Source organism: Vipera berus (assembly GCF_964194415.1).
Source record: "Vipera berus genome assembly, chromosome: Z".
NCBI classification, from domain to species: domain Eukaryota; kingdom Metazoa; phylum Chordata; class Lepidosauria; order Squamata; family Viperidae; genus Vipera; species Vipera berus.
Window position 1 is genome coordinate 24,621,307 of NC_138205.1, and position 14,736 is coordinate 24,636,042.

The following is a 14,736-nucleotide window of genomic DNA, read 5'->3' on the forward strand; positions in this document are numbered from 1 at the left end:
AGTCACCCTGGAGAGGTGATGATGAAATAGGTGGTTCCTGGCTGATCATGGAGAGGTGGCATTCAATCCATTTGATATGAATAAAGCCCTACAAACTGTCAGGGGAAAGGCCGGCTGTATTCCAGTGACCAGCTTCCAGCTGCTGACAACCAAAGAAACAAAACACTAGTTAGCTAACAGATCGTAAACATCATTTTTGGATCTGGGTGAGAATATTGATCCTTTCTTTACTATTTTACAACTGGATTTCCTGGGAAAAAATCCCAAGAAGTTAAAAGCTCCAAACATAAGAAGTAAAGGGACTGCAGCCCCACCCTTCCAAGGAACAGAAGCAGTGTTTTATTTTTTTATGGGGACAGAAATACATGATACTGAAGTAGAAGCAATATAAAACTACCATTTGGACAAATCTGAGAACTGAGAAAACTGTTAAGATTTTCTCTTTGAAAGAATATTGGGGTGAAATATAAGAAATCAACCTTCTGATTTAAGAGTTGGAAAATGGGTATGGAGTGACATCTAGTGGTGGATTAGGCTATAGCAACATAGCTGCAATGACTGATTCTGACCTGGCAAGAAGTTTATAAGTAGATACTGTTTCTTTGTTGTTGGTGAATCTTAGCTTAACAGAGAACAGCTGGCAACAGAGAAAAATATTTTGGCATACTTTCTACCATGACCTTCTTGGACAATAAACATCTATTGAGCTTTTAGTTTTAATCTTAAGAACTATTTGAAGAGAAGGAAAAACTTGACTTTTGGCTACGTCTGTCTGGGAGGGACAATTCTTTCACATAAAGAAGACACAAGAAGAAACTATGATGAGATTAAAAACAATTTAATTAACATAAATGAGCAAATCTCTAATCTAAACCTACTAGAAAGTTCCCAGAAAACAACCAATTGTCTGGGAGGGACAATTCTTACTTTCAGGGAAACATGATACAAAGAAATCTTCTCAGGCTGATGGTTAGCATTTGGGTGAGACTAGATAAGGTCCGACAGCATTGGAGGGGGAATATCAGACTTTGGAATTCCACGCTAATCCCCCATTTGACTTCTTCTCCTGGCTTAGCCACTCTCCCTCTTATTTTAGCAGAGCTTATGTGTCCTGTACTTCCTAATACATGGACTTCCCTCTCACTGGGAGGTTCTGTTTTTCTTTATTTTCTAGCTATTTTTCCATTTGTCCCAGTCAAAGCTGCAGAATTATCAGATTAAAAAAAAAGTCAGCCATCATACAATCTGCCTCAAGGATGTACCTATTCCTGTATCTTATTCTATATGTTCTTTAAAACTTTCATTATCACTTTGTACTTTACTTTTTTTTTACTTGAGTAAAAAATAGTGAAATATGAAAAGGCTGAAATCTGTTTTTTGGTGCTTGGCCACAGGGGCTGTAATGGATTCGTCTGGATAAATGGTAGCAATGACTGCTCTGGAAGAAATTCTATCATTACCATTGCAGGCAATTGATTTCTATAGATTTACTGTATTAATTATTCTACTATAGGTATTTTATAGGTTTCTATGGATTTATAACTTATTTTATGAGTCTTGTGTCAGGTCTGTATTTGCAGTCTACGCAGGCAGTGAAATGCACCCTATAAAGAGGTATAGTTTGATTGCAACAATGAACTATCAACTTGCTTGATTACACTCTCACCAAAAATGCCTCTGGTTTATATGATTTTATTGTGCACCTTATTCTATTGATAACCCACTAGGTTTCTATGAGTTTCTTGCCATTCTTTTCATCATATTCCCTTTTTTCCCCCAAAAGGCCTGAATATTCTGCCCCTTAATTAGTGGATGGGATTTCTTAAAAGGTGGAAGTGAAAGAGAATACCAAGTGGTGAAACATGCTTCAGGGAGGTGTTCTCACATGATTCATGTTTTAACTCTCACTTCCGCTTGCTGGGGGTAAATTTGTAAAGGACTTTCTGATCACATGCCTGATGGGGGTAGCTTTGGGACAACAAGCCATACTAAACCACACTAGGCTTTGGGATTTCCCACTTCCAGCCACATACAGCACCATCATTTTTTTAAATACAAGTTTTATTGATTTTTTGGTTTTACATCCCGGTGTTTATGAAGCAATACGGTGGTTGGGTAGTTAAAAGTAAACAATAGCAAAGTCATTTGTAGACAGGTCAAGTTACATCAACAAGAATTCCCTCTCCGATTCCCTTAGTTATGGTAACATAGTCAAATTTATCAAATTGATACATTTCTAATTATACCACAATCAATTAGAACAATTTTCAATATATTTTCACATATACATATCCATGTCCTGTTTTTAAGTTATACCTAATTGGAATGCAAAATTCCGAACTAGCCTATAATATATAAAAGAAAGCTTAACTTTCAGATAGCCCCCATTTCCCCCATTTCTTTATATAGTAATTACCCTGTCTAGAATACATATATAATTCGTTTCAGTGTGTTCTTATATTATATACAAATTTATTCTATTTAATATCTTAATAGTTCACCAATTATTGAAAAAAATCTTTTGTTGTTTCCTTCCAAATTCTGTAATGTAAGGTAAAAGGTAAAGGTTCCCCCACACATGTGTGCTAGTCGTTTCCAACTCTAGGGGCCAGTGCTCATCTCCGTTTTAAAGCCGAAGAGCCAGCGCTTGTCCGAGGACGTCTCCGTGGTCATGTGGATGGCATGACTAGACACAAAAGGCGCACGGAACGCTGTTACCTTCCCAGCGTAGTGGTCCCTATTTTTCTACTTGCATTTTTATGTGCTTTTGAACTGCTAGGTTGGCAGAAGCTGGGACGAGTAACAGGCGCTCACTCTGTTACGCGGCACTCGGGATTCGACCCACCAAACTGCCAACCTTCTGATCGACAAGCTCAGTGTCCTAACCCACTGAGTTCTAATAGTTAAAAGTTAAATATAAATTCAATATGTATCTTTTAAAGATTCCCCTTAGTCCATTAAAAATAATTTTTAGCTCTATCATTAGAACAAATGTATTCTATTTATCATCTTAGTAGTTCATCAATTTTTAAAATAATATCTCTTACTATATCATTGCAAGTTCTATGATATAATTCAAAGTTATGTTCTGATAGCTATTCTATTTCATTATATAGTAATTATCATATGTAACATACATACATATTATATTTGTCATCCTTACAATTCATCTATAGTTAACAAAGTATGTTTTATTGTTTGTAGCTAGTTTTCATCCCCTTAGAAATCTAGATCCTAAATATAGACTCAGTTTATGTTTTTTAACAGTTCTCCTTGTGCAGTTGAGAGAGAAATTGAAGCTATATCATGGCAAGTCCCAACACTTAGAACAGAAAAACAGATTTATTTTATTTTTTTTAAAAAATCTAATTCTAGATTTCTTCTTATGCCAGGCTGGCTTCCATATCATTGCTTTTAGGTTGTCATGTGTGTCTCCCTTTCTTCCTTTACACATTGTTTGAATCCAGGGAGACCATCCAGTTGTCAATTTTTCATAGGGACTGACCCCTTTGTAGTCATTATATTTTCATTCCAGTAAATTCAGTCTCCATGTTTGGCATAGTGCAGTTGTTGTTAATTCAGTCTGGTCTTCTTCTTTCAAATCCATCTGGCTTAGATAGGAGGTCATATCTGGTGGTGTTGTAGTTGTTGTTTGGTTGATTGAAGTCTTAGTGTACAGTATTTGAAGGTCTTTGGCATCCTTCATCTTAGTATTGCTTTCTTCAGCTTCTGTTGCTTGTTGGATTGTCGGTTTTATAGTTGAAATTGAAGTTTGGGCATCAACGCTCTCAGTAGATTGTACTTGTTGTACTTTAGAGTCCCCTGTTTTGTTGTTGGATTCCTCACCCTCTATTCATTTTTGGATTGTCAGTTCATCAATTGAAATAGAAGTCTCATTTGGTGAGTTTGTGCTGTCATATTTGTCTTTAGGTCTGGCTTTTATTTCTGCGGTCATTGCCAAAATTGTATCAAGTATGAGTTTATAGTCAAGTGGTGAAATATATTGTTCCATTTCTTTAGTATTTTACAGATAGGCCTTTAGTGGAGGCTATTTTAATAAAAGTCAATAAATGTCCACCTCCACTATTCCCAGCGGTTATTTTCAGTTCCAGGTGTTCCCACTTTTTATCTTTAAAGATAATGTCAAGGACAAATCTGTTAGAGCCAGATCTCAGAATAAAAAAAAGGTTTACTTGCTATACCAGGTTTCACCACAACATGTCCTCAATAGCATGTACAATCCTTTTGCAGACTAATATAATATAAGTCTTTTATCCAATTAATTCATTTGTAGTAGCAAACAGGGTATTAGGTCCCCATAGAAATAAGCAATAAAAACTTTTTAGTAGCCCAGAGATTTCAGAGGTACAGAAAGGGTTGCTTAGTTATTTAGCTTAGTCAGTTAATTTCTTTTGAGGCTTTAAAATCGTAAATCCCCAGGTAAGCAGTCACCAATCTTTCAAAAGAGGGGGAGGAGATTTTCAAAAAGGTCCCACAGGAAGGTAGTTAGGGGAATAAGAAAGGTAAGGTCTCACCCAAATCCTCCAGATTGCTTCATTGTGCTTGATGGTGCTTTTGGCTTTCAGCAGGCAACGGCTTAATGATCGGCCATCTTAATGGCCGATCTCTTCTTCTTTGGGCCAGAGGAGCTGCTCTGGATCAAATGGAGGGCTGCTGTCCTTCCACAATGACAGGGTGGGCCTACTCACAGTGCCCCCTCTCCAGGGCAACTTGAAGGACTTGAAGGGTCCTTCAAGGAAGTAAGATCAGACGGCAGGGAGAGGGCTCTTCCTGCATGTCCACAAGCGCCGTGTGTGCAAACCGGAAGCCCTTATGGCACCATCTTTGACTGGGGAAACCAGCACTAACCTCACAGATGAGAACATGTGCACGGCAACAATCACCAGCACAGCTGCTTCTTTCAGACCTCAGAGTCTCCAAGGTAGTCTGCAATCATACCAAAACTATCCCTTTCTCCTATAGCCATGTAAGACTCCCTCTAGGTTGCTTTCTGTTGTGTAGGTCAAAGCCTATTCCTACCTATCAGCAAACTCCACTGGGTGACCATGCATCCTAGAGTGACTGACCATACTAATGTATGCACTACAGAGACAGTGGAAGAGAGATCTCCGGTCCCTGACACCAGAATGTGACTTGTGAACTGTGCTGCTATCCAAAACAGAGTACGTGGCACTAGCTAACAGCCTAGCATCTACCCTGGCCAAGAGTCTAAATTCCACCTCCCAAGCATTGGATACCCTAAACAGAGAACTTGGACAGGTCAGAGTTAGCAACACTTGAAAATCGAGTAACCATTGATTATTTATTGTTAAGACATAATTTTGGCTGCAAAGTATTTTGTGATATGTGTTGTATCAACGTGACTGAAACCTAGGAACTCATAGAAAGTGACATCAGGAACCTAAAAGAATTAGCACAAGACATTGCCTATGCTAAATTTCCCTTCAACTTCTTTGGGCTTTGCTTATGGCTACTAGACCTCCATTGGCTAAAAATTCTCATCTTAGGGGCAGCCACAGAAACCATTACATGACTTTTCCTCTCCTGTCTCTGTTTATTCCTCTATGCCTCAGCTGTCAAAGAACTGGCCTCTCAACTATTCCAAAACCAAAGAAGAAGAAGAAAATGAAATTCAATGGTGAAAAAAGTAAGGTTCTACATTTAGGCAGGAAAAATCAAATGCACAGGTATAGTATAGGTGGTACCTTGCTCAATAGTAGTAACTGTGAGAGGGATCTCGGAGTCCTAGTAGACAATCACTTCAATATGAGCCAGCAGTCTGCTGCAGCTGCCAAAAAAGCCAACACAGTGCTAGGCTGCATTAACAGAGGGATAGAATCAAGATCACGTGAAGTACAAATACCACTTTACAATGCCTTGGTAAGGCCACACCTGGAATACTGCATCCAGTTTTGGTCACCACGATGTAAAAAAGATGTCGAGACTCTAGAAAGGGTACAGAGAAGAGCAACAAAGATGATTAGGGGGCTGGAGGCTAAAACATATAGGGAACGGTTGCTGGAATTGGGTATGTGTAGTTTAACGTAGAGAAGAGTGAGGGGTGACATGATAGCAGTGTTCCAATATCTCAGGGGCTACCACAAAGAAGAGGGAGTCAAGCTATTCTACAAAGCACCTAAAAGCAGGACAAAAAGCAATGGATGGAGAGAAGCAACCTAGTCAAGGAGAGAAGCCACCTAGAACTAAGGAGAAACTTCCTGACAGTTAGAACAATTAACCAGTGGAACAACCTGCCTCCAGAGGTGGTGAATGCTCCAACACTGGAGGTTTTTAAGAAGAGACTGGACAGCCATTTGCCTGAAATGGTATAAGGTTTCCTGCCTGAGCAGGGGGTTGGACTAGATGACCTCCAAGGTCCCTTCCAACATTATAATGATGATGATGATGATGATGATGATGATGGCAAACCAAGTCTCTTTAATGATGAGCCAAATAGACAACAGATACCATATTTATTCAGACAGAATCTAAGTTGTACAAAATACATATATTTAAAAAAAAATATGCATATTAGCACAAAATGAGGGAATTGTAAAAATAATTTTAACAACTTTCCCCATTTGATGACCCTTGGAAAAAAGGAAAAGAACCACCCTTAGAGGTTTAAAAAAAACCTCCTCCCCAGCCAAGTGGATTAGCCTTAGGCAACCCCAAAAGAACATTCTGCAAATGGATTGATTGTATCCATTGGTGGGAAACAAAATGGGTAAGAATTGACTCACTTGTTTAGACTGAGACAGATTAAATTGACAGGATTAAATTCTACAAACACAGGATCCCACAGAAATTGCATTCCCTACCTTTCCCCAAGGCTAGCCTTGAGACCATCCGCCACCCAGGAAACCAGATACGGACAATCAAAATATCAAAAGATACATTATTAAACTAATCAAATATGCCTTCAGGTGTCTCAACCACAAAGGTTTAGAAAAGTATAAAAATCATTCTACTCACCCTTCCAATCAGCCAGCTGACCCAGAACTCGCTGCTGTTGTCATGCAGTTTCTGGCTTCCTAAATAAAACCAGTCACTTTCCCATCTTTTTAGTTTGTTCATTGCACCAACCTCATTGTTCCAGCTGGACAGAATGAACCAAATATTATTCTTCCAACATTACTTTGTACCTTCCAATACATGCCCTTCCCTTCCACTGGTATGTTCAGTTTTTCTATATTTTCAAGCTGTTTTTTCATTCATCTCAGAATTGATGCTGATCCATTCAAACTGCAGAACTGTCAGATACAGAGAAAGAGTCAACCAGCCTACTATCTGCCTCTATGGATCTTCTGATCTTTGTATCTTGCTGTGTATGTTCCTTATGTTTTTTAGGATTACTTTGCAATCTTTGCAAAAAAAAAATTACTTGAGAAAAAAATACTGAAATATGAAAAAGGATGAAATTTATTTCTTGTTGCTTTGCCATATATGTTTAATGGATTCTTCTGGAGAAAGTGTAGAGACCACAGGGGACAAAAATCTATTTTTATTACCTTATTGCAGGGAACAATTTATTGCAAACCCCACCCCCCAAAATTATTAACCAATAATATGTACTCTGATTTTTAAAACATATATCTATATAAACTACCTTTCTAAATTTTATTTGCTGTGCTTCTGTGAGCCATGTTTTAGGTTTGCATTTGCACTGTACCTGCAGTTAAGGTTTCAGCTTTTCCAAGAGTTCTCTTCTTAAGTGGTCATTTGCTCAAACATTTTGACATTTAGTTTCATTGTGTCAGTCTTCACTCTTTCCAACTGCCTGGGAAAATCACCACTTTTTTTGCCAAGGTTTTCAGGAACGGTTTGCCATTGCCCTATTCCTAGGGCTATGAGAGTGAGTCACTGGCTCAAGTCACCCACCTGGCACAACTAGATGCCACTATCTCCTAATTTCTAGTGTGGTGCCTTCACCATTATACCAAACAGGTTCTTGCTCATTTTAGCTTAAGAATATTCTTTTTTTTTCTAGTCATGCCGGCCACATGACCACAGAGACATCCTTGGACAAGCGCTGGCTCTTCAGCTTTGAAACGGAGATGAGCACCGGCCTCTAGAGTCGGAATCGACTAGCACGCATGTGCGGGGGAACCTTTACCTTTACCTATTCTTTTTCCCCCCTCTCCTTTAGAAGTGCTTTGGAAAAACCAGACACTTGGCAGGGTGGGCAGGATGGGTGAACTTATACTATCTTCCATAACCTTTTTATTATCAGAACAATATGAAAAAGCAAGAAATCAATTTCATAACTGTGATAGACCATCATGTAAACTTATAGTAACCTGCAACATCTTCAATTGGAGAAGATAACATATACTCCATTTTCTAATACCTGAAAAAACAAATATAAATAGATGTACTCCAGAATATTTTATTAAAATTTGCTTGAAAAATACTTTATCCCAGCTATTGATATGATATACTAAAAGGCTTATCCAGATTTTGTGTTATCTATACCACCATATATCCAATACATTTTAACATTTATTTCAGGTAAATGTACATAGGAATATGTACCTAAAAATAGGACAAATACTTTGAGGCTCAATATAAGAATATTTTGGGAAGGTGTGATATGTATACTTATATGCATAATATAAGTACCTTTTTTGAGGTTGAGGGGCTTTCAACTAAAGGAATATGACATTTTATTCTGTATTTATATTCCTGTATTGAATGTTTCTTTCTGTTTTCTTTCCTTGATATTTCTTGTCCACATTATATTTTGTAGACATAGTTATTACTTTGCTTTGTTTTATTCAATAAAGTCTTTCAATATTTATCTAATTTATGTGGGTATTACATTCAAATTTGTGAACTGCATATTCAGATTTTTCTGTAGCATAGTCAAATGAGTCTTTCAAGAGTCTTTCTAATGGCCACTCCCTCTTGTGATATCCAGGACTCTGGGATGGAAACTAAAAAAAATATGAGACATAATATAGAGAACAGGAGTTTTTGAGTTATGCAATGATTCCCCACCCCTCTTATTCAGGAAATAAGAGGGAAAAACAAGGAGGTTAGCTCAGAATGTTAAGGCAGGTTGTGTTACCAAAATGGCAACAAGTAAGAAAATAGGTTGATCAAAACCATTAAGAACTGGTAGCCCTCTTGAGGTAATCAAGATTTCTATGAAAGATCTAACTGTCCAACAAAAGGAGACTTGCAGTGCCATGAAAAGCTACCTTATATCCTTTTCATATATCAGTGTAAGATTTTAATGCATATAACAATTGAGCGTGGAATCAAAATACTGATGTACTGGCTTTATCGAAATGATTGTCCTTGCCCCCCCCCATAATAATGGTGTAGCCTTTCTTTCTACTGACTTACAGGAGATAAGAGCATTAAGAGCATAAGCATCTTATACTTTCTATTACATGTTTTACCCACCCAAATGGATGTTTATTCTTTTTTGAATTTTCCAGCGATGGCTTTTATTCTTTGAACCCAGCCAAAGGTGCTTGATTGCTAGATACAATTGGAGAGGGCGATTGGTCATCCTACCGATCTGCCTCTAGAAATATTCTTACTATCCCTTTTTCTTAGAGGTTTTGTGAATATAATTTATAAGTGATGCAAATATGAGAAATGCTATTCTGAGCAAGTGTACTGGGCATTGGGGTGGGAGAGATAAATTCTACTTCTGTCTGTCTGTCTGTCTATCTATCCATCTATCTATCCATCCATCCGTCCATCCATCCATCCATCCATCCATCCATCCATCCATCCATCCATCCATCCATCCATCCATCCATCCATCCATCTATCTATCTATCTATCTATCTATCTATCTATCTATCTATCTATCTATCTATCTATCTATCTATCTATCTATCTATCTAGACAACAGAGAATGAGGTGGCTGGATGGAGTCACTGAAGCAGTAGCCATGAGCTTAAATGGACTCCAGAAGATGGTAGAGTACAAGAAGACCTGGAGGAACATTGCCATGGGGTCGCGATGGGTCGTACACGACTTTACAGCTAACAACAACAACAGTCTATCTATCTATCTATCTATCTATCTATCTATCTATCTATCTATCTATCTATCTATCATCTATCTATCCATCCATAATCTATCTATCTGTCTATCAATCAATCTATCTATCTATCTATCTATCTATCTATCTATCTATCTATCTATCTATGTTTGTATGTATGAATGTATGTATGTATCTATCTATTATCTATCTATCTATCTATCTATCTATCTATCTATCTATCTATCTATCTATCTATCTATCTATCTATCTATCTATCTGTCTGTCTGTCTGTCTAGTTTTGGCTTTCCCTGCTTATAATTGGCAGAATTATTAACCATTATCCAGCTTTTCCCCTGCATGTGGCATACAGAATAGACATTTTTTAAAAGCTGGAAGTAAAAGAGAATCACAAATGAAGAAATATGTGCCAGGCATTTTGTTTCACCTATCACTATTTACACTGCATCACACATTCTGTTAATTATCTGAAATATTATTATTATTCTATGTGATATGATACATGGTCCTGGAGGAAGCTATTGTATTCTTAATGTCAAATTATATTAATGAACACACAGAAGTCAGTATTATTTACATTTGTTAAGTATATTAATAAGCACACAAGTCAGTTTCATTTTGGTCTACAAGTCTCTTGAGGGAAATAAAAGATTAATAAACACTGAGAGTAGAAATAACTATGACTGCAGATAGATGTTTCACTCCATGAAAATTAGTGGGACAGCATTGACAGTAAGATATTTAACACTCTTAACAGCATAGAAGACATTATCTATAGAGACAAATAAGTCAGTTGTAAATTGAAAATTTAACAGAAAATATATTTCCCTCTTTTATGGAGCAAATTGGTATTTATTTTAAAATGCCTTATGTTTTGTATCTCAGGGTTGGCTTTATAACTTTTTGCAGGAAGATAATTTAAGAGAATAATTGCATAAGACAGGGTTTTTTGATATAATGGAATAAGTTAAGTTGTTTTAAGGATGAGAACAAATGGTTTTAATATATTTTTTCAGAAATTGAACTTCAAACAGTATTGATTTAAAGACTTTATGAAACATAAGACAATTTGGAGAGATCTCTATGTAGCTAGTAAACAATGAATTAATTACATATGTTGGTACCTTTCCACATGATAATTATAAAGAATAAAACACAGTTATAATTTGCAGAAATATCAAATCAGCAGTTAGGTGGTAAGTAAAGTTCTATCATTTTCTATTTAACAATATGCCATTAAATATATGTTCAAGAATGTTGTATATTAGTTTATTATTTTAAAGGCTTTGTATTCTATTTTTTAGCCTAAAATCTGCTAGGGAAATTGAGAAAAAGATGTCTGTATCATTTACATAAAGACTTACAAATGCAGACAAATGCAAACTCAAAGAACCATTATACAAAGATGAAATTTCTGCTCTCAAGATTTCTAAGTAAAGGACTTGGCAAATTAATTCATTATTCATTTGCTAGATTTACATTGCCTTTCTTCTAAATTGTCCAATTTTTCAACGGTACCACAATTCTGTAGGAAAAGTGAGACGTTATGATTATGGTCCAATTATTTTGAGTAATCTATCACTGATGCAAATAGACCTGAAGAAGGTTTTTCTACTCCTAGGCAATTGATCAGTACATGAAGTAACAGGAAAAAAAGGAAAGAAGAAAAGATGTGAAGGTGGTTGGTTCTTTAGTACAGTTGGATTAAAAGTGGCAATTCCCACTGCATGTTTGTGGTTCATGCTCAGATTCCACTGATCATTCTGTCCATTTTTACATTTCTTGATGTTGTTTTACTCTTAACACATATGAAAATGTTTATTGTTAAACATTAAAGTATTATTAGTGAAAATGTGGATCCACATTGCTGAAAGAAATACTGAGATGTCAGAGGTCATAGTTCTAATAGGCTGCATCTCATTTTGTGGCCAAACTCTCTTGGAGTGAATAGAGGTTTCCACTTCAGGGGAAACTGTTTTGTTTCCCCCCCAAAAAAAGTTGGACTATCATTTTCCTTTCCATTGTTGGAGAAGAGGATTTATTTATTCATTTGGTCTATATGTGATTTCTTTTAAAAATATTTTCCAGTGTATTGTATTTATTACCTATAATACTACCTAATGAATGTCAAATAAGAGGCTGTAAGTAAAGTTTTCTTTTTCTTAATGAATTAACTACATATTTAACATTGGTACCTTTTGCACATGATAATTATGAAGAACAAAAAAGTAGTTATAATATGCAGAAATTTGGACCAAGCCTTCATATATGAACTGACCATTTACAGGTGAATTAGCATTGGCAAATTCATCTCATCATCTATCTCTATAGGAAAAAGAAATGCATGGATTCCTAAATCTTTTTATTTCTCTGTTTTTTAAATAAGTTAAGTATTATTGTTGAAAATGTGCTTGCATGGCATTCGACATTCTTTAAAAAAATGCTGAGATGTCAGACTTCAAAGGTACAGTAGTTTGTGTCTCACTTTCTTCCAAAACTTCCAAAACTTCCAATAGACATTTTTAGTTTTTATTGGATAGGAGACTCCCTTTTCAAACTGAATGTTCATTTCCTTCTGATTGCTGCATAAAGGGATTTATTAATTTATTTTGCTAATATATGAGGTCCTTTGATTAAATGTTTTTAACAGAGGTATATATGTGTGTTTATCACCAGGGAATATCAAAATAGCAGATGTTGTAACTTAAGTTCTCAAGATGTGTGCTCTCAAGATTTCCAAGTAAGATATACAGCAAATTATTGTTATATTTATTGGCTAAATTTATGTTGCCTGCTTCTAGAAGCACAACACACCATATATTGGAAATGTTTTAACAGAGGTATATATGTGTGTTTATCACCAGGGAATATCAAAATAGCAGATGTTGTAACTTAAGTTCTCAAGATGTGTGCTCTCAAGATTTCCAAGTGAGATATACAGCAAATTATTGTTATATTTATTGGCTAAATTTATGTTGCCTGCTTCTAGAAGCACAACACACCATATATTGGAATTCTCCAATTTTCCAACACTCCCGGAATCCTGTAGGAGTGCAGATTCATTATGATGGGTCCAATTATTCCAAAAATCTTTCATTGATGGAAATAGACCTGAACCAACTTTGTTCAATGCTTCAATGCCAATGCTTTTGATCACTATATGAGATAACACAGCTGAAAAGAGGAAAGAAGAACAAATGTGAAGTTGGTCATTGGTCCTTTAGTAGAGATAAAATAATGAGTAAAAATGGAAAACAGTGTGCTCTAATATCCCCACCCTACAACTTTGTTCATTCAGTCCATGATTTACATTTCTTGATGTTTTCTCTTCTCTCCATATATCAAAATGCCACCACCAAAATTTTCTCTAACTGAATTTTCCTCCTTTCTTTCCTTGTAGTTATGCCAGCTTTGACATAAATGAACATGGAGAATCAAACTACAGTGCCTTATTTTCTGCTTCTAGAATTTTCAAAAAATCGGCAACTGCAGCTTTTGCATTTCTTTTTTTTCTTTGTGTTATATCTTGCAACTGTAACAACAAATCTTCTCATCATCTCTGCAGTTGCTTTTGACCATCGACTGCACAGCCCCATGTACTTCTTTCTCATGAATTTAGCTCTGCAAGACCTGGGCATTGTTTCCGTCATTGTCCCCAAATCCATGATAAATTCTCTCTTGGACACCAGACACATTTCTTACTTTGGTTGTGTTGCTCAATATTTTCTCTTTCTCTCCTTTGAAGCTTCTGATTTATCCCTCCTGACAGTCATGGCATATGATCGGTATGTAGCCATTTGCCACCCACTGCACTATGAGATGGTGATGAACTGGAAATACTGTACTGAAATCATAATTCTAGTGTGGGTTACAGGTCTCCTCTATGGAATGTTACATACCACTGGCACTTTTTCCATCCTTTTTTGTTCTAATGTTGTTAATCAATTCTTCTGTGAAATTCCACAATTACTAAAACTATCCTGCTCTGGATTAAATCTACTTGAGGTTGGAATTCTTGTAGCCAGTATTATTGCTGCACTAGGTTGTTTTACTTTTATAGTTGTATCTTATGCAGTGATCTTCAAGGCAGTGTTAAGAATCCCTTCTGAAACAGGAAGACAAAAAGCTTTATCCACCTGTATTCCACACCTCACAATAGTGTCTATGTTAATATTAAGTGCATCCATTGCCTATCTGAGACCTGCCTCTAACACTCCGTCTTACATAGATTTCGGGTTGACTGTTCTGTATTCACTTCTTCCACCTCTATTCAATCCAATCATTTATAGCCTGAGAAATAAAAATATCAAATTTGTCCTTTCTCAAGTGTGGAGATTTTGATCAATTCTTCTAATATTGTTTATACTGTCTTCACCATAGTTTTTCCCTAGTTCTGTGAATAAAAGAATATGGTAGAACAAGAAAAACCTAGCACTATATATGTTGCTTATTAAATGTCCCTAATTACTATCAATACTTTTTACAGTTTCTAAATATGGATGTTGGGCAGCTTTGGCATTCCACAGGCTGACAACTCCTGTTGTTTAGTGAAGTGAGATACAGCGTGTACAATTTGTGGTATGAGAAGTTTTATGTCAAAATGTATTTTATTCTTTATACTATTTACTTCCCTTAAAACATTAACAGAATGGTTTGAGAATCAGTGTCTCCACTAGACAATTGACAGATAA

The 14,736-nt window shown here is 36.2% G+C and overlaps 1 protein-coding gene across 1 annotated transcript; it reads left to right on the forward strand.

The window, feature by feature from the left end:
* Positions 1–13,471: 13,471 nt before the first annotated feature.
* Positions 13,472–14,386, forward strand: LOC308677219 (olfactory receptor 14A16-like; the record flags this gene model as incomplete). Its single annotated transcript, XM_081343435.1, has 1 exon — positions 13,472–14,386. One exon carries the CDS (start codon positions 13,472–13,474, stop codon positions 14,384–14,386), a length of 915 nt encoding a protein of 304 aa, XP_081199561.1.
* Positions 14,387–14,736: the final 350 nt, after the last annotated feature.